The sequence below is a fragment of the Centruroides vittatus genome, unplaced genomic scaffold, assembly GCF_030686945.1.
Source record: "Centruroides vittatus isolate TY-2023 unplaced genomic scaffold, ASM3068694v2 contig_1168, whole genome shotgun sequence".
Taxonomy (NCBI): domain Eukaryota; kingdom Metazoa; phylum Arthropoda; class Arachnida; order Scorpiones; family Buthidae; genus Centruroides; species Centruroides vittatus.
The window spans coordinates 839,082-864,755 of NW_027120749.1; the positions used below are offsets into that span (position 1 = coordinate 839,082).

The 25,674-nt window shown below is 31.0% G+C and overlaps 1 protein-coding gene across 1 annotated transcript in view; it reads right to left on the bottom strand.

The window, feature by feature from the left end:
• The window catches only part of Chc (clathrin heavy chain), a 78,307-nt gene that overhangs the window by 39,364 nt on the left and 13,269 nt on the right, over positions 1–25,674 (bottom strand). The window contains exons 3-5 of the mRNA XM_067277926.1: positions 4,912–5,119; positions 4,693–4,842; positions 1,339–1,457 (exon numbers count right to left, since the gene is read on the bottom strand). Of these exons, the coding sequence (XP_067134027.1) occupies positions 1,339–1,457; positions 4,693–4,842; positions 4,912–5,119 (477 nt within the window). The remainder of the gene's footprint in view (positions 1–1,338; positions 1,458–4,692; positions 4,843–4,911; positions 5,120–25,674) is intronic.

Here is a 25,674-nt window from a genome sequence, read left to right on the forward strand (position 1 = left end):
GTTTGATATTTACATTTGTAGGTAATATTGTAAAACTTTCCTAAAACAAAATGTTCAAAACTTGCCTACATGGAAAAAATTTGGAATGGAATAATTTTTTAACGTTAAATTTTTATGTTATGCCAGAAACCTCTAACACTAAAACAAAGGGGATTTTGAATATGAAGAATGTAATAAGCAAAAATTAAAATTTCACTTATGGACAGACCAATATAGATCACTTCATTAACAATTTTATAAACTGACATCTATTGAATTGAATATTTTAGATATAAACATTTAATATAATATCTAAAATTATTTTAATCTTAATTATAAAATGCTTATATTCAACAAAGAATTGAGTTAAGTTTCTTAAATGAAGTTGATTTTTCTAAATTATATTTCATAATACATTGAGTAATTAACACAAATAATTGTTTAATGCTAACTACTTAAATTTTGAAAAGCTAATTTAGTCAGATTAAAATGTAATTCAACAAAAATACTGTACACACTTTGATTTATCTTGTTTAAATATATTATTGTAATATTTATTATGAAGTTCTCCATATCTATTTTTAAAAAGTGATTGTAAAACACTTCATAGATCTGGCTTTTAAGAAACCTTTAAATAATTTTCTGGACTAACTTTGCATATTTGTACTTAAAATTTTATACATTTTCCATAAAACTGAAGATGAAAAGTGATAATTTAACATCCATATTTGCATTCAATGCATGTCAAAAAGATTGTTTCAGAACTAATGCATTATTTAGTATTTTAGATTTTGTATATATATTATTTATGAATAATTGAGTTGTCCAGAAAGTTTATTGAATAAAATTTTATTCAAATTACTTTTGAATGATAGAATTAATACCAAGAAAAGTCAATTCTGAGAATTTTTTTTAAAAATTTACTTTCAATTTCTCTACCCACCCCATTTTGCAAACTAGAGTTTTGTATATGATATGAAGAAATTCTCAAATCAAAAAAAAATTTTAGTATGACATTATCACAGGCCCATCATCACAATGAATTTGCTATTAACTATCCTGACAAGTATCCTGTGTATTATCCTGATAAAGCAATTTTTAATGAACAAAAAAAGTATTTTGATTTAGTTGCCTACTTTTAATTATTCAGCCAATTACTCTCTACATAATGAGAAAGAAAAACATTCATGGAGTACATCCTTTCCAATTCAAGATTTTGTTAGCACTTGAGATCTTTGATGTTGATACGTACAAAATACATACTTTTCAAGAATTATATTATGATAAGAATCTACTCAAAATATATTGTTATAAAACTTAAATATTAAAAGTTAAATTCCAAGATTTAAGTGAACTTACCTGTGCTGATATGCCTATTAATAACAGCCACTGAAGTTTATGATCTGTTCTGTAATTTATTATTTGACATCCATTTAAACTTGAATGTCTATCAAACATCTTTGATGGTTGAGAATCTCCTAGAATTGTAATAAAACAAAGATAAAGGATTTATGTATATCCTTTAAAAGTCTCATTTTATTAAAATTTTGAAATAAGATGGAGTTTCTAAATTTTGAGTATTTAGATGGCATATGCACTAATAGATTTGAAGCTAAATATTAAATCTTTATTTTTCAGGAATTTTCATATCAATAATGTGAAAAATGTATTTTTCACATTATTGTAGAAACTCCATCTTATTTGAAAATTTTAATAAAATGAGGCTTTTTTGTAACATACATACATATATATATATATATATATATATATATATATATGCAATAATACACACACAAATACAGAATATACTAAGGTGAAATCTATTTTCAATTTGTTAAGGTGGTTGTGTGTATGTTACATTTAATTTTGTAAGTCATTTTGAAGTTTATTAGATGATTCCTATTGTATCTAATTATTTAATTTCATTTAAAATTATTAGGAGTAAAAATGTGCCCAATTTCAGTTTCTCATAGTAACACTCCTCTCTGCCATTCTGACTATTTAACTTACCCTTGGTTATTTTCTGAATTGTTTTTATACTTGACAAGTTGGAAATTTCATTCCAAAGTTTTAAATTTTTATTAAAAACTTTTATTTTTGTAATTTTCTTACTAACAGAAAAAAACCATGGTCAACAAAATTTGGACAGGAGTACTGATGTCATTTCTTTTGAATTAAATGACACACAAACTTGTACATGTAGACAAAGAAAAACTGATTAAATGTCAGCTTAGGTAGTTATTTCTGCATGCAAACTCAATTTAAGATATTTACATGATTATTCAAAATTATTCAGAGAAAGATGTGACATGGGGACATAATGACTAATATTGACATTTCCTTGTTAGAATTCACCAAGGATAAATGAATATATCTACACAGAATATGCTAAGGCTAAAAGCTAATTTCAATTTGTTAAAGCACTAATTTTGTATACCAAGAAATTTTATAAGTTTTATATACAAAAAATTTGCTTCTTTATTTTCCCTATTTATAACTTAATTTCTTACAGCAAATATATTGTTGAAAATAACTAGTTTATATTAATATTTAAATATCTAAACTAATGGTTCACAACCTTTTTGAGGTCATGGAACACCATTCAAATACTTATAAGAATTAGTATCACCATATTCAAAAAGCAATTCCAGCTTACTATTCTCACAAAACAATGAAGCAATAAACTAAAACTTTATTGTATAAAATAGTAAACATTACTTTATTTATAGATAATTCTACATGTAGTAGATTGGAATAAATTTGCAATAAAAAGTTTAGAAAAATTGTGGAAAACTCAAAGCCAAGTTTGCGGAACAACTTAACCACTGATCTAAACCATTATAAAATTAAGATTTTTACAGATAGCTAAATATCTATGATCTGTAAAAGGTATTTTTAAAAAAGTCCATTCACAAATATCAGTAACATTTCACTCAGTTTCATGAAATAATACCAGTATACACAGTGCCGTAACTAGCCAGTCCTGCGCCCTGTGCAAGAATTAGCATTTAGGCCTCTTAATTAATAAGGTTTGGTAAAATAATAAAACAAATACATGCATTTTGGGCCTCCCCCTTCCAAGTGGGCCCTGTGCGGGTGCACCTGTTGCACCTGTCTAGTTACGGCACTGAGTATAGAAGTGTCAGTGATAACTCCATTGTATTGAATTTGAAGTATTCACACATGTCCAATACTGCTGTATTTTAGCCTTTTGTGTCTGATCACTGATCTCTGTACTGCAATTAAAATATTGTCACTTATATTTTTGATTTTCATTGACATTTTGTACAGTTGCTTATTTGAATGTTATTATTTTCTAATTTTTATATAAAAATTCTTGTGTAAAAAACATTAATAAAATAAGCATTTTTATATTACAAAAATAGATTTCATAACTAAATAAAATTGAAATGTTTTTACATAAGGTAAAAAATCTTTATGCATCATTTTCTCAACTTCCATTTTTTTCTGATGCATTTCCTCTTCATCCAAAATTATGTTGCTAATTCTGTTCCAGTACTTTGGTCAGTGCCACACCAATAATATTTGAGATGGCAAACTGCACAGATATCTGTACTGTATGTAGGCATCACTGACAGGTTAATGCTACTGACAAACATGTAAAAAGATCTTAAATTGGAAAAAATATTTGAGTGCATCTTACTCCATATGTATGCCAATGAGTACAAAATAGGATGTTTTTAGCTTAAAATGTTGCCAAATGTTACTACAAACATTTAGCATTTAAACCTAAAAAAAATACTTCATGTTTTTGTTCTACAGTAAAATTCACTTTTCTGACACTTTTCCTTTTTATAGATTACATCCCATATATATAAAATTTGATATGGAACAATATAGTAATTACAGTCTATGGAAAGAATCAACTTGGACATTAACCAATGAGCATCAGGCATTGATCATTTAGCCATAGCAGGTTACTACCTGTTCCTTATTTGTTAAACATGTCACTGCTATTAAAAACAGTGTTATGGTAACTTCACATTATGTTATTGGAATACAAGGAAATTCACAATAGTTGTTATTTCTGTGATTTAATTTTTTATAGCATGCATTAACTAACATAATGAAAGACATTCTGCCACTTAGCAAGTGAAAATAAAATGAATTGCCTGACATATTAAGTGAAAAGTGCCTACATCATTAAGGAACGTCTAATTGGTTAATTGAAGCGACATCATGCATGACATTTCACATGAAGTCTTTCCATAGACTGTAAAATTGTACTTATTTAACCACCAGCAGATGAACCCAATGTTGCCTGGGCAAAAAACAACAAAGATTAAATTATTAGATTATTTCGTACTTCTAATCCTTCTATTCTAGTAGCCTGGAATGCCCCCTAGTGGGTATACTAGCAGCAGCAGTGTCATTCTGTGGTATAAATAAAATTCCTATTACAAATAAAAATAATATACTGAATTTCTCATGGCATACCCTACTAAAACACACAAAACTGCATCAAATAATAATATACTGAATTTATTGTTAATTTAAATAATAGCTAGGGGTGCCCCTAGTGGACGTTTTTGGCATACTGTGACAGAACCCAGTTTTTCAGCTTTATATAGTAGATATGTTCATTTTCTTTTGTTGTATCACTTTAAACCAAAATTCACATTTTGGCAGTTGTGAATAAATTATAATTTTTCTTATTATGGAATAATAATGAACACTAAGAAATTTGCATACCTTCCATACTCCAATGAAACACAGCTGTCTCTGTGACCAAGGCAATAGTATTAACATTTATCCACTTCCAAAAGACAACATCTTCATTCATTGTATGTGCTTTCATTTTGCTCTTCATTTCAATATTAAAGATCTGAAGTGTTCTCATAGCTAAAAAGAGAAATTTTGTTAATCTTTATAAAAGTCAATAAACAACAACAACTACAACTACTCACAAACCTTTCAAAGCAATAACTTTAGAAGCTGGATTCATAATAGCAGAATCGGCAGAAATTGGTCTTCTGATAGGATTAGTAGGATTGCTCATATCAATAATTACTACTTGGGCAGATTCACCAACTTTTTCTCTAACACATATGAATTTATCTGATTCCATTGTTAATGTATTAAAGCCAATGTTTGCAGCATTAATACCAATATTTGTGAGCTGAAATAGAACAGCATAATTTTAAATTCAATGCAAATTAGGATATATTCTCCAACCCTTAATGAAGCAGGAGAGAGCATAAACTAGTATAATAATTTTAACCAACAACTAATAGCAAAAAGTTTTTGAGTGCAACAAGACTAATTACCATTTTGAACACCAGTCTACTTTAAGAGAATTTGCACATTTTGTCAAATTTCTGAAAAACTAATAAACACATTTTAATGAAATTTGGTGTGTATACACAATTATAAGAGATAAGAGTATACTGTACAACAGTCATGGTATACACTCATTATCGTCAGTTAGGCTCATCATCAGTGCAGGAATGTCCAAAATCTACATTGCACAATCAAAACAAAATGACTAAAGTATGGTCACCTCTCACATTGCAACATCATACTGGAAACAAGGCAGTTGATGAGTCCCTGTGGCAGTCCATCCCATTTCTGCAGCAATGCACTTTCCTGGGTGGTTCTCTGAGGGAAATTGCAAGCTGCAACTGCCTTCCGAAGTCTCTCTCAGACATGTTTAATATGGTTTAGGTTTGCAGATCTGGCTGGCCAATCCATCTGGAAAAATATCCTCACTTCCAAAATAATCATCAACCAGGAGACCCCTATGTTGTCATCCATAAAAATGAAAAGAAGACCAACTGCACCCCTGAAAGTCTAACATTAGACTAAGATCTCATCTCTCTCTCTCAGCAGTCAATGAGCCTTTGTCACACATGGAAATGTGCAGCCATCCAACATGATACCTGCCCAGATCATAACACCTCTGCCATAGCTGTCCTTTCTCAGATGTTGGAGGAAAGAAATCTGGTCCCAGGTTCTCTCCAGATGAATATGAATAGAGAATCCATGTCCAGGCTCAATCACAACTCATCTGTGAAGATAACTGTACCTCACTGAAGTCTGGTTCAAGGCTGATGTTGCCTGCACCATGCTAAATGTGCTCTCGTATGCTAAAGTGAGTGGGATGCAAACAGCAGATCTTCTGGCAAAAAGCCCTCTCTCATGAAACCTCTGGGAAACAGTAACCCTTGAAACTCTGGTTCGAGTGGCAGCATTTAGCTCATGAAATAGCTATGAAGCTATAGCAAGGCACCACAGGACTGCTACAAATGCCAAATAATGATCTTCATTGGCTGTCATGGCTCTTGAATGACTTTGTCCAGGCCTTCTTGATATGGATCAGGTATCTTTAAACTGTTTCCACAAATTGAACAGATTACATTGAGCACTGTAGCAACCTGCACTTCTGATTTCCCCACCTCTAATCTACATTGATTCTCCACCTCATTCCATCCTCAAAATGTTTGTATACTCATTTTGCCTGATTACTTATGAAACTTACAAGAAAAACAACAAATGTCAGTGAGGAGTATGAGCAAACTAATTGCAGACAAAGCAACATGTGCTTTTCATGCCCTCTGCTGTCAAAGCTCTGCCCACACACATGTAAGCTCAACACAACTAAAAATTTTCATTCTTATTCAAAGCATAATTTGTACTTTTGATTCATTACTTTTTGTTAAAATTGACAAAGTGCAAATTCTCTTAATTTTGAACACCAGTGTAATTTGGCTAGGTGGGTGGTTAGGCCACCATCTAATGATAAATTTGAATATACTAGAAAAATAAATGTCAAATTTAATTTTTAATAATATAATCAGGTTGATGTTTATGCTATTATATTGACAACTAATCTTTATATTTGAGAATTATATTCAATTGTTAAATTTCAGATTAAAAGCATGCAAATTGCAATTGCATGCAGAAGTGCACATTGTAGGTTAATATGTACTTTTTTAAAATACAAAGCTACTTATTCTGAACATTAAGATTGTGTGAATGTTTAAGAACAAAGAAAATCAAAATAAGACAAAATTAGATGTTTTAAATTAAACATTTTTTTAAATCCATTGTTTAACAATTGTTTAAATTATATTACAAATAATTATATCAAACCACAACATTAGATTTGAACACATTTAATGATTCATGAATTGAGTAGATAAGGAATGTTAACAATAGTAAATTTTGAAGGCAAGATTCTAACGAGTATATACTTTAAGACAATCAATATAGTGCAATAGCCTGCATTTTGAAAACTACTGTATTTACTCTAATATGAAAATATCCTTCAAATCCAAGACCTACCTTAATTTCTACATGTTCACCCAAAGATTTCTTTTGTAAAATAGACAATGAGATAAATTTATGCCAACAGAACTGATTCTGTTCATAATGTGTTCTGTTGACAGATGTGTGTCTTCTGTGTTCAGTAAGTTTAATACCACAGAAGACTGATATATAAGTTAGAAACCTTTTCCACACTAAAGTCTTCTGAATCAACACTTGATTCAATGCTCACATCCTCCCACATGCAATTATTCTCAATGCCATTTGACATATCAGAAATCAACACTTCTTGAAAAAGCTGCACAATTTTTTCTGAGATCCAAGTACTTCCAAATTTAAAATCTGCCTTATGGACACTAAGGGTCTTCACAAAACAGCAAAAGATTAGAAAAAAAATTTACATGAATATTAGCAGGTTAACTGCTTGATTTTATATATAAACTGTAGAAAACTGAAGGTAAAAAATATAGAATGGAAAAACTACCTACTATACAGAAACACAGTTAACAGTTACCTATATGGTTAAATGATTTAGTGAGTTTGAGGACTTAAGTAAATTAAAAGATTGATCATATTGTTTTCTCATGAGTGTGTAATAACTTAGAAATATCTACAAGGTATTTCTACTGAAATTGTTTAGAACAATGTTACTACTTTTTGTTGGACATTTAGCACTGGAATTTTCAAACAGTAACACCATAGAAGGTATTTTATTTGGTCTTACCAATGAATACTATATCAAAAATTCCAGGCCAAGGATTCTGTTTTAAGTTCCAACTTTCCAAATTAAACATTTTTTCCCAAGAAAATTAAGATATTTCAAAAGAATTTTTCAAAATATAGTATTCATGTAAGCAAAATTACTATGCAAAATTTATGGTTTTGCTGTCAAACTTCCTTTCTACAGCCTAAATATACATCAGATATACTATACAATCAAATGATGTGTTGGATGCATGTAAAATATTGCCCTAAGTTAACTGTTTAAGATGAGCAACACACTAAGCATATTTTCAATACAAAAAATCTTAAATTTAATAAAAGACTAATGCAAAAGCTACACCAAATGCTGTATGGTAAATATCAGGCTATATATTGGCAATAATTTTGAATTTCTGATTAATTTGTCCCTAGGGGGAGACATTAGGTGCTACTTCATATTAAATAATAACTATTGAATTTAATACAAAATGGCACCTAATGTCTCTCTAGAGACAAAACTTTGAATTGCTGGTTAATAACAGATATATAGCCCGATATTATACAGCATTTGGTGTAGCTTTATAGTAATGTATCGGGTTATATAGAATGTTTATATTTGACTAATGCAGAATATCCCATATCGAATGAACACATCTTGGATTAATGGAATGCTGGCACATGGATAAGTTTCTCTGAATTTTTGTACACAAAGTTTTAGAAAAACTGCCTATTTGATGTCATTGAATATCATGTAACTGGTCTAAGTTGAATATTCCAGACTCATAATATGCAAGTTAAAATAAATATTTAAATTAACACACTAGGAATTGTTATAGACAAAAACAAGTTGTTTTTCTTCCTTCTAAAAGAACTCTCATGTAAAGAAAACTAAACAGAACAGGCAATCAGCAAGTTTGTAATAATCATTCCTTCAATATTTAAAAATTATCAATCCATGCAACAGTATATTTGCAAAAATGCCAAGTAGAGTTACAACTTTTCTTTTAGTAGTAAAAACATGCAGATACTTTATCCATTTTACATAAACAGTGGCTCTCCAAAATTTACTAATAAAGCAATTGACTAAATCTTCCAGAAATCTTTTATATAATATTTTAGGATTCTTACAGATGTATCATTTGTAACTTCTGAAAATGCTTTATGTTTATATTAACATTACTAAAAATATATAATCCATTATGGATATTATTTTTGAAAAGATTAAAGTTAGAAGAAAAAAAGCAAGCTTCATTAAATATTTAAAAAATGTTGAATTTCTTATGTATTCAAACTTTTTAATATGTAATATTTAAAAATTCGGCAACACATTACTTTTTGCCAGGAAAGTTATGCATTTATGTTTAAAAAGCATTAAGATAAATTAACACAAAGTTAAAATTGTGTGGGGCACCATGTGTTATGAGATTTTGTTTAAATTTAATTATAAAACACAGCAAAAGTCTTAATTTTGAGGATAGAAATTTTTTAAAATTTTAAAATGACAAGTAAAATTTTTCATTAAGTCCAATTCCACATAAACTACGAAAACACCAACTTTCAACCACAAAGATTTAATACATTAATGTCCCTCATATAAAGTTACAATGCCAAATTTTGCTTCTTAATCTTTATCCTGAGGTATTAAATGAAACAGACTAACAATTTTTTCCCAGTTTGATTGTTTTAAGGTTCAGGGGGTCTCATAAAACATCATGATTTGCAAAAAACCTGGGGGTCAAATTTAATATGATTACAATACTTTAATGTGTTATATACAGTAGATAAAACTGATTAATTTTTCTGTAAATTATGAAGGTTTTACTAATTCTAAATATTAAGAATTTTTTCTAAGTTGATTTGTATTCAATTATGAATTTTACACAAGAAAATTTGTAAAAACCAGAAAAGCACATTTATTTTAAATAGTAATTTATCCATAAAGCGCAATTTCGTAACTTAAATACATTAAGATTTTTATAACAATTAAAAAGCTAGAACAAACTTTTACTCCGTATTAAAAAAAAATTAAATCGAGAATTTAAGCTTCACACAAAATCAGTGTTAATACAAAAATGAGTTTTTATTCTCTGAAATCGAAACTAACGATCAATGAATTCGAACATGTCGCCGACCTCAAACTAGATAAAAAGGAAACCGAATCAGAAACGGCCTTGAAATTCAATAGGGCCACTCCTCTTGGTGAATAGTACGGACGGTACTAGGGCATTTGATTTTTGAACGGTGACTTATTTCTAATATTACACAATTAACGAATTCACAGCCTATAAGAATAACAGTATAAAAAAATTATTATTAAATTAATTCCGGAAAAACAATTTAAAATGCAAATTTTGAGCGATCGAGCGAATTTAAAAATTGAATGACTGTTGGCATTGGCTTATATTTAAAAACTTGAATTTAAATTTTTAATCAATGTGCATTTTACATTATTCAATTAGTGAACACGAATAAAAACTAAAGCTGTACTACAAAAATGGCATTATCCGTTGACTTGGCATTCGGCCAAGACTAAACGGAAGTGACGCAAAATGGAAACAGTTTCATTATGTGTGTATATTAGTTATAAAATTTTGTTGTTACATAATTTGAATTACGACGAACAAATAGTTGGCTACGTTAATTCAAAATAGTTAACTACCTAAATATATGAACAAAATTTTAACGAACTAAATCCACGAAATCGTTTAAGGATCACAAAAGAAACTGGGCGTTAGATTTATGCTACTGTTAATCAGCTTTTAGTTGTCAGTAAATAGTATTAAAACTGAGAAAATGTTCTATGCTGTTAAAATATTAAATTTAAAAGACACGAATACTACAAAGCATTATTTTCAAGTTTATTTGAAAACGTGGGGAGAGTAAATATTTCAAAAGTTACGTTATTTACAACAAAAATCTGGAAATCAAGTTACGAAAATTCCATTCTTCTTAATACAGTGGAGAATCAAAAACACTACGTAATATATCACGATAAGCAGGGAGGAAATTACGGCAATCAAACTATAGATGAATAATAAAATGATTAATAATCTTTCCAATACAAGTCTTGTACCAAAATAAACCTAATCATAATCATCTAAATAGCGTCAATTGTTTTAACTTCTCAAAATTAAAATGGACGCGATAGAAGTAATTGATTAATGTCGTGCAGAAGTATCAGTTTAACAAATATTTTATGTAATATTTTTCGTCAGATTATTTGTTGTCTAGTAACTTCTGAAAAAATTTCAGTCATGAATTTTTAATGCAAATAGGTTATTAAACTAGGAAAATAGAAGTATATCCTACATATATAAGATCGCGAGACGAAACATTCGTACTATGCTATTACATTTGATGATCGAAATGTAATTGATTACATTAGCATCGTCTCAAAATTAACATTTCTATTTTTAATTAACATTTAATTCTTGAAAGTGTTAAGTTCGGGTTTTCTCCCTTTTCGGAAATATCAAAAATGGAAAAATAATTTACTATTAAAACTCAATGAGCCAGATTTGAGCGCAGACACGACGCGCCACAAAATTTGCCTCGGCGATTTTGTCGCATTGTAAATTTGCCATAGGCAGTTTTGCCACCTGTCAGTTTTACCTCCGTGTTCAGCCATATTTTATGGAAAATAAGTACAGTTTATATATGCAATATATATTTATTTACAAAATCACAAAACAATAAAGCTAGTCAGAAGGTTAAAAGTTTATCAGAATTTAAATCTGCTTTTTCGTTTGCATTGTAACTGATCAAATAAAAATCCAGAAGAATTGTTTAACTTTTCCGGATGTTAATATAAAATTATTAAAAAACCTTATGAGTAATAAATGTTTGTGGTGCCAGTATAAAAACTTTAAAATCTCATAACATTGCTATAAAATGAGGGGAAAACCTTAATTTGGAACATGGGGGTTTTCTATTTTAAAAAAGTGTGTTAATAACGAATAAAATGTTCATTAAGTCGCACCTCTCTCGAGATATGACGTGACAACCCACTATCCCGACCTTTAACCACCAAAATTTAATAGCATCAATGCTCCTCATACATAAGCTACCATGCCAAATTTCGTTTCTTAACCTTTACCCCATCCGAGATATTAAACGAAATAGACGCCAATACACAAACTTTTGCCGTTTTTATGACTGGATTCTGGTGGTTTGAAAACAATTTGCAAGAAACTCGAAAACATTTGACAAAAATTCCAATACTTTCCCTTGTTATGTATACATAACAGCCAGGAAAATATTCCTATTTAGCTGAAAGTTAAAAACTTATCAGTTACAAAAATTGTCAAATATGTTCTAACTGAAATTTGTGTTATATATTTTTTCAAAAATAATGCAGATGTCTTTTCCCCCGGATTAGTCCTTTAATGGTGGCTCTCCCCTAGGCGCGATTTTGAGGCGATTTAATCGCCTTTGTCACTGCTCATGCGCAATAAAAAAACCTGGTTGGAATCGCTTCCAAGTACTTTGACGACAGAGTACCGAGACAACATACAGTCGAATCGCGATAAGTCGACACCCTCGGTTAAGTAGTCAGTTTTCTGTGGTCCCGGCCGACTTACATAGACATTTATGTTAAAAAAACTCCGGTTTGCTCGACACCGTTTAACTCGTCACCACTGGATAAGTCGATATACTTTTGCTGTCCCACACTCCGATAAGTCGACACCCCCTCCTGAAAAAATGAATTCACTCCGCACGTGTGGGGCGAACTCATTTTTTCAGGAGGGGAAGTCGATTTATTAATTAATATATAATTACAGTAGAGCGTCGATAACTGGAACCAATTGGGGACTGGGGTCGTTCCAAGTAGTGATTTTTTCCAATTTCCGATTATGTACGAAAAAATATATTAACCTGTCCGATGTTCAAATTTTTCTCCGTTGCGTGTCGCTTCGTGTTGAATTTTCGTCGATTTTAAGCCTAACGAAAATTTTTATAATAATAATCGAGGCTATCGTATCGTTAAAAATTATTTCTTTATTTTGTACAAACAAAATAAATATATTAAAGAATATAAAAAACATGAAAATTATACTTTAGAAGTAAATTTAGTATCAAAAACGTTCGATTCAGCACGACACAGTCCGACTGAAAATCGTTCCAGTTTCCGGCCATTTCAATTACCGACGTTCCAATTTTCGACGAACTACTGTAATTTATTTAATAATATAATACATTATTAATATATACACATAATAAAAATGTCTTAACATTTTATGTATTTTTATGTATAAAATAACAGATAAAAGAAAATATACAATCTACATCAACGTCATACCAGAATCCAATTTTGAATTTTCTCATGCCAGAGGCATTAAGAATTAGTGATGTAACGAATATTCGGTTACTACCCGGTATTCGGCCTATTTTTCACTATTCGACCGAATACCGAGTACCTAAAAACAGGAGTAAGAAATATTAACTTACTGTGTTTTTGTTCATTTTTGTAACTTTTATTAATGCTAAACATTAAACTATAATAATTATTAAAGTTAAAAAGAAATAGCATCTAACTCTAGTATTAAATTATTTCGTAATTAAATAATATTATAATCTTTATCTAGCCCGATATCTTATGGCATTGATGGCGTGTAGGTTAGAATGTATCGGGCATTAATGTTATTGTTTAGTTAATTATGTCATATTCGTATTGGCGTATATTTTAATATTTATACGATATATTTGAACTGTTCCACCACTGGAGAGAAACTAGACCATATTATGTCACCACAAAAGTATATCCTTAGGGCACTATTCAGTCTACAAATACGTATTAAAAACAAAATTTTAGAGTTAAAAAGATCGATTGCAAATAAAATAACTTATAAGTTATAACTTACATCTAAATACCAACAACTGCCGAATCATAGCGGGCTATTTACGGCTATTACATAAATTATAAACCAATTTGGCACTAGAGGTAGATGTTAGGCTCCGTCTCTATTAACTTTAATAATTATAATTTAATTAATTTAAATAATTTAGACCTAATGGAAGAAAAAATCGTAGTGACAGCGGGCCAATAGAGAGCACGGTGCGCGATCTTTGCCATAATGCGGTTTGCGCGCCAATTTTCGTACGTGCGTTAATCAAGCCGAATAGTTTGGCCGAATATTCGGCCATTCGGCCACGCTCCTAGCCGAATATTCGGTATTTGGCTGAGGCCGAATATACTATTCATTACATCACTATTAAGAATCCTTAGACATTACTTGCCAACAAGTGACAATTGCGAAGATTCTTTTTCAACGAATATGAATGCCTTAACTATCTCGACTTGATGTTTTCAAGTGCTCAAAACAAACAACACTAAACGAATTTTTCAGTTTATCATCTACAGAATAATTGTAAATGGAGAACACAATGTTTTGTAAGTCTATGTTACTGTATAAAGCACTACTGTATTTTATTAATTGTAGTTTTGTGGTTTTTTTTCCAACTTTTTGTCGACACATCGGATAAGGCCGCGACTCCACTAGCCGTAAAAGGGCCGTAAAACCCCTCACCGTAAAAGCTTTTACGACCTGCTCAGGCGTAAAATATCATGGTCACGTGATTAAAAGCTTTTACGGTGAGGGGTTTTATGGCCCTTTTACGGCTAGTGGAGTCGCGGCCTTACTCGACACATTTCCACTTCCCCTTGGGGTGTCGACTTATGCGGAGTCGACTGTATATTTTCGCGTGGCGATTCTCTCGCAGCCAATCGGCATGCAGCATCCATAATGCCAAGTTTACTTGGCATCATATTTTTATCTATCATCTTTAGCACTACATATAGCGTAATGTGGAAATTTCGAAAGGTGCAAAAATAACAAATATTAGATTTTAAATTATTTTTCAATTTAATTTTGTATTTAAAAAATTATTTCAAGTTGAAAGTTTTTTGCTGCCATTTTAAAATAGTCCCATAATTCACTGGAAATTGCCTTCCATTTCGCTTAGTGTGTAGGTACAGTACATAAGTCAGTGTTTGCGTCATTCTATGAACCATCAGGTGATGGCGACGCAATCGCGTTAAATAGAGAACCAGCACAAGCAAACAACTTTCAGTAGCCACTTGGGCCAGCAAACTGTTCTTGGTAAAATTCCAGAAGGCAGAAAATGGAGGCGTCCAGATTGCAACGGCAAAATGACCTAGAAGTAAATTCATTATGAGGTGTACTCGCTAGGTCATCTGTTTGTTAGCTTAGTGTTTCAAAAAAACTTACTGTAACTTACAAGTTATTTACAGTAGGTACAGTAGTCATGAGTTATTGTAAAACAAAGTTGTATGTGAATCAAACCTTTATTTACAATAAGACTAAAAATTTTTTCCAATGGGTGTTAATTTATAATCTAAGTAAAATGAATAGCAATCAGATACTATAAAGTTTCGCATTAATAAATGTTGGAGCCAACACTGAAATAATTGTTAAATGTTATAATAAATACTCTATAAACCAAACACGAAACTGCCCACTTGGCGCTGAAAAGTGATAAAGCCTGACTCCACATTGCCATCTGGCAATGTGGAGTCAAACTTCGTCAGTTTGGCTTTCGTAAAACTGAAAGCAAAACTGATGAAATTTTCAGTTGAACAGAAACAAAACCGAAAGCAGAGTTAAAAATTATTTAACTTTTCCGTTTCGCGCCTTTGTCATAAATGCAACCAATAAAAATGCATGGATTTGTGACGCATAGTCGCTTGCATAGTCACGTGTAGTTTGATTGTTGTAATGGCGGAAAGTCTAGCGAAAAGGATGAAGAAAAATTTGGAATTATTTATCAAAGAAGTTAAAAAATGCATTTTTTGTCATACAGACATCTGTAAAGAATTCAAAGATACATCATTGAAGCACACGATATGGACTGCAATTGGAGTGAAATTTGGATGGAATGGTAAGAAAGTTTGATATACTGCATTGATCTAAACTGGAAACGTTTAATTACAAAATGTTTTAAATGGGAAACGAAAGTGGAAGGTACAGAGATATCGCTTCAATGGCAAGAAAAAGATTCGGGAAATTTCAGTCAGTGGTAGTGGGACAAAAGATATGAGACTACGTGGCATTTGTACGATTTAATGGATAGCGATGGATGAGCGAATATATAAGATAAGTTTATCAATGTCAATGCTTCGGTGAGGTTTCGAATGTATCAACAATTTCATTGTTAATAAATGCAGAGAAAACATGGCAAAATCCGTAGCGTCGTCCATGTTTGACTCTACAACAATTACAGAACTGATCAATAAGTGTCACATTTTTGTGTAACGTTCATTTCGGTGCTAGTGGAGTCAAGTTAAACAAAAACTATGTTTCAGTTGTTTTCAGGTAATATGGAGTCCAGGCTTAACACTGTCATCTTTCAGTCTGGTTTAGCACAATGAGACATGTGCTTTTCTTTTGTAGTTTACAAGGAATATGACGTTTTGTATGTTTTTTTCACGATTTCGATTTCAGAGATGCACCACCATGCAAAATGTAAATGAAATGACATTTTTTGAGAGACTTGCAAGTTTTGAACAGTAAGCACAGAAACCCACCATACCTGTATAAGTGGCTGGAGAACATAAGTTTCAGACACTAATTCTCTTCACAATGATTTTAAATATCTCCTTAATCAGGACTGCATAGAGAACTACTATTCTATTGTTCACCTTAGAGGTAGTAAGAATTACCACCCTGATGCTGGTGAATTTCAGATGGTCATGAAAACTATGATGAACTACTTGTTGCAGCAATCACATGCAGGCAACTGAGATGGACCTCGATAACTTGTATGCCATGCAAAGATCAGATGGAATGGATAAAGCCATGTCTGATAGTGAACTCAAACTCACCACCAGCAACAGGAAAAGAATCCATGGAAATGTGAGGATTTATCCTTAGATGACCAAAATACAAGGAGCTATGTTGCTGATTGAACTGCTAGCAGAGTACCTCATGAACAATGCAGAGAAGTATTAATATTTGAGGTCCCAAAAACCTTTGAGTGAATCTGGAGATACTCTTGGAAATTAAGTGCTATGAAAATGCCAATGTTAGCCTCTCTGAGTTAGCAGGAAATTTTAGGTATTGTACATATGATGTTTTCACAAAATTTATTATTATTATACAGAATAAAATGCCAGGGCACAGCTACTACACAACATTTGTGTTCCAAAGTATGTAGAAATAGTTTACAACTAATGTGTAATGGCATTTGCAGCAGAATATATGTACACACTTAATGGCCCAAGAAAAAAAAAACTGAAAATGAGCTGTTACAAAAAAATTCCAGGGAAAAAATAAAAAGACCAAAAGGAGTTGCATAGATGAACAAACAAAAATCACATATGTTTATTTAATACAGTAACACAGCAAACACACAATATTTACAGTTTATTAACATTGTATAAAAATATTCTTGTACAGGAGTGAGTACACAAATTTCTTGTATATTGTAGAATCAAAACAAATCAAACCAGAAACAACAATGGGAAGTGTTAATTGTCTTGGAATGTAAAAAATGAAAAACGACATTAATTTGGCACCTTTTTTCAGTACACTATGAGCAATTAATTAGTGGATAAAAGTTCCTGTGTTTGACATTAGGTTACATCAATTGTCACCTACCAATGCATTATAGATTAATATATTAAAGTATAACATTAACATACTGATCTATAAACCATCAGTAGGTGACAAATGATGTAACCTAATGTCAACCATAAGATGGCAGGGCAACAGCTATTCATGTTGGCTGTCTGGGATGTTGAAGGGAGTAGTGTGTACAGGTATATAGAGTATTTGGTTATAACCTCTACAAACTTAGTTCCTCAGCTAATCTAGTAGAAATTTCCAATTTTTTATGCCAATACTAAACAATCACTTTTCTGCATTACATTTGTGTGTGTTTAAAACAACATACTGAACACTAAATCTAAAAGTTATTAATGGAAAATAAAAATCCCCAAATTTAATTGAGGTTCTTAAATTTAATTCCAATGTTTAACATGAAAAAAAATCAATTTAAAACAGTTATATTTGGTATTATTTTTTTTCATTATTCCTTGTAGAATTGTTTAAAACATGCAGTAAACATTTTATTTGGGTTTCAAGATAATTGCTTTTAGTTATTATGCTGAGGAAAAAAGTCATTTTTGATTACTTTAAGTATTCAATATGATAAAAAGTTTGGCAAATGCTTGATTTGACAAGATTAAAATTTTGAATAATTTATCTGAATCTATCTAGAATAAAATGTTTGTTTTATGAATAAACTAACTAGTAAAATATTTTTAAAATATGAATTACACTAATTTAACTCAACTGAATTAATAATTAGCAGTGTGGATTTAAGACAGTCTTAAGAGACCTACTGTACAGAAGTTTGCCAAATAAAGTAAATTAAAAATGTGTATCAGCTAAAATTTTCATTAAAATTGCCTATCCTTTATAATCTGCATGCAGGCTGAATGCAGATTAGAGGTATTTTTGGCTCTGGGGCTGTCTTTGCCTGGGCTCATAGTAGAAAGTGTACTCAAGAGGTTGTTTTTCCTTTCTAAATCAGGCAAATTACACAGCTCAATGGATAAAATATTTCTAACTGAAAACTAATGACTTGTACTTTTACATCATTTTAGAAAATACATAGTTCCCTGTAATGCTTGACAGGAACTATGTAGTTAATGGTCCAGCCTTTTGTTTCAGTCAGGTCAGTTAGTCCCTTGTTACTGTAGCATGGAAAAAGTATTTATCCTACCCCCTTCTAGTTAATGTATGTTCTTATTTAACACCACTAACTTGTCAGATTGGCCTAACTGGGGTAACATGGCAGACCATGATGGTATAAACCAGAGGTGGCAAACCTATGGCATGCATGTCCAAAGTAGCATGTAAGGAGAGATCATCTGGCACATAACTTATATCAGTGGTCACAACCCTATGCCCGCGGGCACCATAGTGCCCGCCGATCGTTTTACGTGCGCCCGCTGCTGTGCGACCACGATAAAAATAAAGATATTTCGGTTTTCAATAAAATGCTATGTAAAAGTTTTTTCGTTTTTAATGATTAACCACTCAAAAGTAGAAATGGCGTCCAACACAGATAAAAGCACAAAGCGAAATGCGACCGATCTCTTTTTCCCCTCCGCCAAATCTTCACCAACCAAATTTCCCATACCTGAAATGAAATAAACCGGTCCGTTCTGAATATCATAAAATCAAAGTACAGATCACGACTTACAGATGAACACTTTGACGATTGCTTACGATCAGGAATATCATCATACTCTCCTAATTACGAAGCAATGGCCAACGAAATGCAATGCCAAAAATCACATTTACAGTACTTTCAGATTTATATTTTTTATAAAGAATTTTTATAATCTGTAGATTTTGTATGCATTGTTTAATAATTACTTGTTTTGTAAAAATTATTGTTAATAGTCTTGTGTATGTTTTATTACATTTTTGGAATTAAATGTTTTCTGTACATTATGTGTATGTATTATTAACTATGTCCAAATATAAATTCACCTTGAAAAGATAAATGGTGCCCGCTGTCCGGCCGATATTCTAGAATGTGCTCTTAGGTACAAAAAGGTTGGGAACCCAACTTACAGATGATAGATCAAAATCATATCTTTTTCAAATCAGCTTTTTTACATTTATTCTAATTGATGGATATTCATTTAATTTATTTAAATATCATTATTTGAAGTCTAAAACTTTGGCATGCATAAACATCTTTAATGCTAAGCAGGCTTACTTCATGGCGCACAAGCTCAAAAAGGTTTGTCACTCCTGGTATACATTCTGTTGCCATTTGCATCCAAGATACAGAACTGTAGTTATCATTAAGACATTTATTACTGTAAGACATTTTATATATAGTCTTAAAGTTTCATTGCCATCTTTTCTGAGTAATATAGATCTTAATATTCTTTCATTTTCTTGAATTTTTTTTTAATTTAAAAATTTACCTTAAACAGATTTTGGTTATACAGTATTAATATTAAAAATTTTAGACATTTTCCTTATAAATTATATTTTGTGCAAAAATTCTATTCTCTTGTAAAACTTTTCCTTGTTCAAGAAACTGAAATATGAAGGTCTCTTGATAATAGAGACCTTAATATTTCAGTTTCTTGAACAGGATAAAGCAACAGAGCTGACCATTAGAAAATACCAACTGTTCAAAAAAAAATTCCTACATGGTCATGTGAAAGTTGTTAATACTGTAGTTATAAATGCCAAAATAATAGGAAATTGTCTGCAGTTTAATATGAATGGTAAATTTATATAACTAGAGACCACAACAACACAGTATAGTTACAAGTCACCACAGTTAGCATCATTATTTCAGCTGTAATTAACTTCTGCTGCAAATGTCTTTCCATTCAAGTTGTCCCATTGCAAAGACCTATTCTGGGCATAAATTCCTTATTAGCATTATGACCACGTCTGTTTTCAGTATTAACTGATGTGGAGACATGCCTGATATCTTAATTTTATTTAAAAATTCTGGTGAATAGTTTATTACTAATAAGTGATATCCCAATGACAAACAGTTCAGATCCAATAACAAAACAACAAAAAAAAAAGTGTTATAAAGTAGTGCCATCTGTGAAGAAAGAAATTAAGCCACAGACAACTTTGGTTATTGTATGGTAGCAATATGAGAGTATGTTTGCTGTTCACAGAATTCAACAGCAAGAGCAGTCACACTAGCAAGAAAGAGTGGACAAAATGGATGACTACATGAACACGTCGGAAAAAAAACAGAATTTTATCCATGTACGTAAATTACACAATTAATACATTCAGTATTAAGAAAATAGTATAAACATTTTATATTAAAATATTAAATAGTTATATATAAATAGTTTTCGGCTAGTTAAGCCTAACTAGGCTTAACTGGTAGGCATGTTTTCCCATGCTGTTTCAAAGTTCAGAACAAAAACTGACTGATTACAAGTATAGGTTATAATAAAATCTTAGTTCTATAGCCAATCCACATCATGTGGACTACATTACGCGAGCAAACATTGTGTAGTTTGCAGCTGCTTCCTGCTCGCGTAGCTTTAGCAAAAATGGCTCAGAGCCTCACGGGAAAAAAGGCGGAGCTTGGGACCGCAACCGAGCGTACATTAGCTCCTGTTTCCTGTAGTTTGCAGTGGCTCTAAGAGTTGTGCACAATGTGTGCTGCACATAACACCTAGAATTCTACAACCAAGTATTTCTTGAATTTATGAAACACTCTTTTTCAAAGCACCATCATTTTTGACAAGCAAATCAGTTTAAATAATCTAATGGTTTCAGACATCACTAGAAAAGTGGTCCACTTTTAAAATTTTCACATGAATGCCTTCCAGCAGCAGGAAGTAAACAACCAAAACAAAAAATCATGATTGAAAGCATGTGTTTGAATTTAGGTATTTAACATGCCATTGGTCAAATTATCAATAGATATTAAATTTGGCAAAAAAGTTACTCAGATTGTTTTGCCTATGCATTCCAATATTAGAACTGACACTTATTTTCCATAAGTATGACAAAAATGCATCATATTGGATTGTCAACTTTGATGATAATCTCATGTTTAGTACTCAATAGCAAGGTTGAGACTGAAGTTTTAAAAACACGAAAACATGTACGTCGGATGTTCAGCGCCGCTTTCCTATAAGCCTAGAAGTTTGACAGTGGCATTTGAAATGTCGAGCAAGATTCCATCGACTTTCCAAACGCCATTGTCAAATTTCTAGGCTTAGAAGAAAGTGACGCTGAACATCCAAGATACACGTTTTCACGTTTAAAACTTTGGCCTCAACCTCACTAATATTCAATGTTGCTAAGAGATGTCAATTATCAGATTTTAATGTAATTTTAAACAGAATTCAATAAAAACATATTTACTATAATTTATAATTTAACGTAATTCTGCATAATTTAGTTTTCAATATACACTTTGCATGTAAAATGTAATAATCTCATTTTTCAAATGGCAGCAATGATTAGTCAATGCTTTTAATAGATTTTAATTCTATTATAAACTGAATTGCACCATGAGGATTCACCAATATTTTCCCCTTTTTTAAGCAGATGGATTTAATCACTTAAATAAATCTGGCAATTGTTCTGTTAATCTAGCTAGAATTCTCTGATCTGAATTAGCTAAGCAGAACTATAGCAATGTTTTTGATGCCCTTGGAATACATTGCCAAGGGCATCAAAAACATTGCTATAGTTCTGCTATAGTTATTATATATTACTATAGCAATATTATATATTGCTATAGTTTCTAGTCCACAGCAGAATATTTGCACAAAGATTTATTTTACCTTATAGTTCTACAGTAGGCAACCCACATGTTTTCCAGCTCAGTGTGGCATTATTTCTTGTTGTGAGAGCATTACCCTGCAACTGCCCACCATTGGCCAACAGTTCCGTTCCCTAAACACCACTGGGAGTTTGGTCGCGAGTTCGTACTTCACCAGGGCAGGCTGGCTACAAAGTTTTCTGGGTTTTCTCCACGTCTGTAATGCCTGAATATGGGCGTTACCCTTAAACAGACCTCCCGGAAGGCATTATTCCCCTCGATAAGACCATCATAAATGCATATAACTACTATTACATGACAATTACATCACACTTTACCACGGGGTGATATAGGCTAGAAGCTCATGCCCAACTAGCTTCTACAAGACAAGACATTACCCCGCACATATAGTCAAACAATTCCATTGCTTTCCTTTAGATTAGTCTTTAATATTAATTTCTTATTCCTTTTAGTATTTAACGCTATATTAATTCTCTATAAAATTGTTTTTGGTGTGTATTTTGGAGTGTCTAGAACAAATTAATTGGATTTACATTGATTCATATGGAAATAATTGCCTCAATTTTGTCGGTTTCAGATTTCGCCAATTGTTTTTGAATGAATTATCAATGAAAACAGAGGTATCACTGTATACTGTGTCATCACAAGCTTCAGATGTTACTGTACTGATACATGGATTAAAAATGAAAGTTTGATATGAAAATAGGGAATCATAGTCAAAGCACTTCTTTAATTATTAATGTTAGGAACAATTTCCTCATGCACTCATGTTTGTTACACTTCAACTATAACAAAACCACCATATCTGAAAACTTTTGTTGTTAAATAAAATTTTTTCTTAAGTGTTTAGTGAAACTTTTTTCACTAAACAAGAAATGACATCACAAGTTTTTAAACCCTTGTTTTATAAAAGCTTTAAACATGAGGAATAATAGTAATAATGCCAATGAAACAGTAATAAAATGTGTTACACAAAAAATATTAAAAACTAAAATTATGAAGGTTCAAATCTATATTCTGTAGTCCAGTGCCTAGCATCTTATGCACTCAACTCACTACTCTGAGGAGACAAGAAACCTCCAAACATGGAAACTAACACAGTTTTCTCAAGCATTTTCCAAAAAAAAAAATTCTGAAGTGAATCCTATTATTTGGACAAGATGTTTGTGTTTAGGGCTACATGCTCATCAAGTTTCTTTCAAATCAGAGAAATGTCTGACCCTCTCTCCTTGTAAGCTCAGACTAGTCCACAATGTCATTTCTTTCAATTTGACAGACAAGACATATCCTCATCCTACACACCGGGGTGTATAAAATATAAATCGAACTCACTTGTGCCTATTGACCGGTGTGAAATAAATAAATTCAATTCAACTTGAATTGAATTTATTTATTTCACACCGGTCAATAGGCACAAGTGAGTTCGATTTATATTTTGACAGACAAGATTTCTGTAATCAAATGACTTTCTTTAAATGGAATTTATGACCTGTGATACCACTCATGATTGTTCTAAAAGAAGCAATGAACATTTCTTATATCCATCTAAGAATAAAATTAAGAATATCAATTTTTTTCATTCAGCAAAATATATGCAATGTATGAAAATATCTTTTCTTTGGGTATATATATATATAATCATGGAGTGGATTATTGTAGATTTATATGATATGCAGTTTGAAAATTCAGGCAAAAGTTCCTTATAACATAAAATAATTATCAAAACTTAGATTTTTAATGTTTTAGCTTAAAAAAAAATATTAAACTGACCTTTTTGCATGTTTCCAACACTTCCAACATAAAAAATGAGAAGCAAATGTCAGGCTATTTTATTGAAGAATTTTTAGACAAACTTTTCAATTTGGAACCCTTTTGAAAGACATTCTGGAACAAGTTCCATTTAAACTAAGTGTCTGTTTATTCCAATTATATCATTAATGTCCAAACAACTTTATTAGTGACATAATTAAAAACAACACTGTTAATTTATAATGGAACTTGTTCCAGAATGTCTTTCAAAAGTGTTCCAAATTGAAAAGTTCAGCTGAAAGCTTTGATAAAATAGCCTGATGCTGGTCCTTGAAAGAAGCAGAAAACATTGCTTCTCGTTTATGTCAGAAGCACTGAAAATATGCAAAAAGACAGTTTAATATTAAAATCTTTTATATTCAAGTTTACTTAACTATTACAATGTCTTTTGTAAAACTTCTTAAAGGTTACTGTTATGTTTCCACTTGTTAATTCAAGAAATTTCACACATTCTATGGAGGTAACAGTAAATCATTTATGAGAAAAGATCTCAATGATTACAGTATTCAGAACAACAGCTGAATAGAAAACCATGTTTATTATCTATCATTAATTTTATAAGAATAGAAAGTAAACATACTGTCACATACCTTTTTATAATGCTGTCATAAACAGCATTGTAAAAAGGATTTTAACACCATCTGACCTGTGTATTTACTTTATTCTTATTATAGCACTTGGCATGGAGTTTAAACTTATGTTCTTATGTATATAAAATTACATATCACTAGTCAAGAACATACAAAATAGTTTTAAATGGTTCTCAGTCAATATAAATTACATTGGAAGATAACTGAACAAACACACAAAACTAATCCACCACCAAACTGTTAAACATGACCAAACTTACTTTTACATCCTTAAATACAGGTATTAGCAAAAGCCAAATAGGAGCTTATACTCCAATTAAACTTTCTGGATTAATGGAGAGAACAAGTTAAGCTTTTTTACACTAACTTTTGGCCTAACTAGTTCCATCATGTAGAATACAAGCAGCAGCATAAAATTTAATATTTTATTTGTTAAATAATTATAAAAAAATAAAGCATGTTAAAGATTTTATTACAGATTATCATCAATCATTTTTCCTGGAAAATATATCTCATGTAAGTTTTACTTGCTAAGTTTTAGTAGTTTTAGATTTCAGATAAATTGACACCATTAGCATCAAAAAAACTAAAAAAAGTTTACAATAAAAAGTAAATATTCAGTAACAATATTCTTATTATCTATGTGAAACATGCATCAAATCACATTTAATAATCATCTCAGCACAGAGCTGTCAAGTGTACAGATCTCTCTAAATATAGAAGATATTAAACTGAGAACTAAATAAATTTTAAACACCATAAAAATTTTTAAATGAGTACTTCTTTTTGATGAACCACCATATCATTAATATCACTATTTAGTATAAGTTTATCCATAAATCAAACATCCTGTTTAGGGAAAAGGTATAAAAACAACCATGTGAGAAGAGGGATGAATAAGGTAAGACAACATGGTTATAATTACTTTAATAAAATAAATAAATTTTAAAAATTTACAATTATATACCACATACAATATACT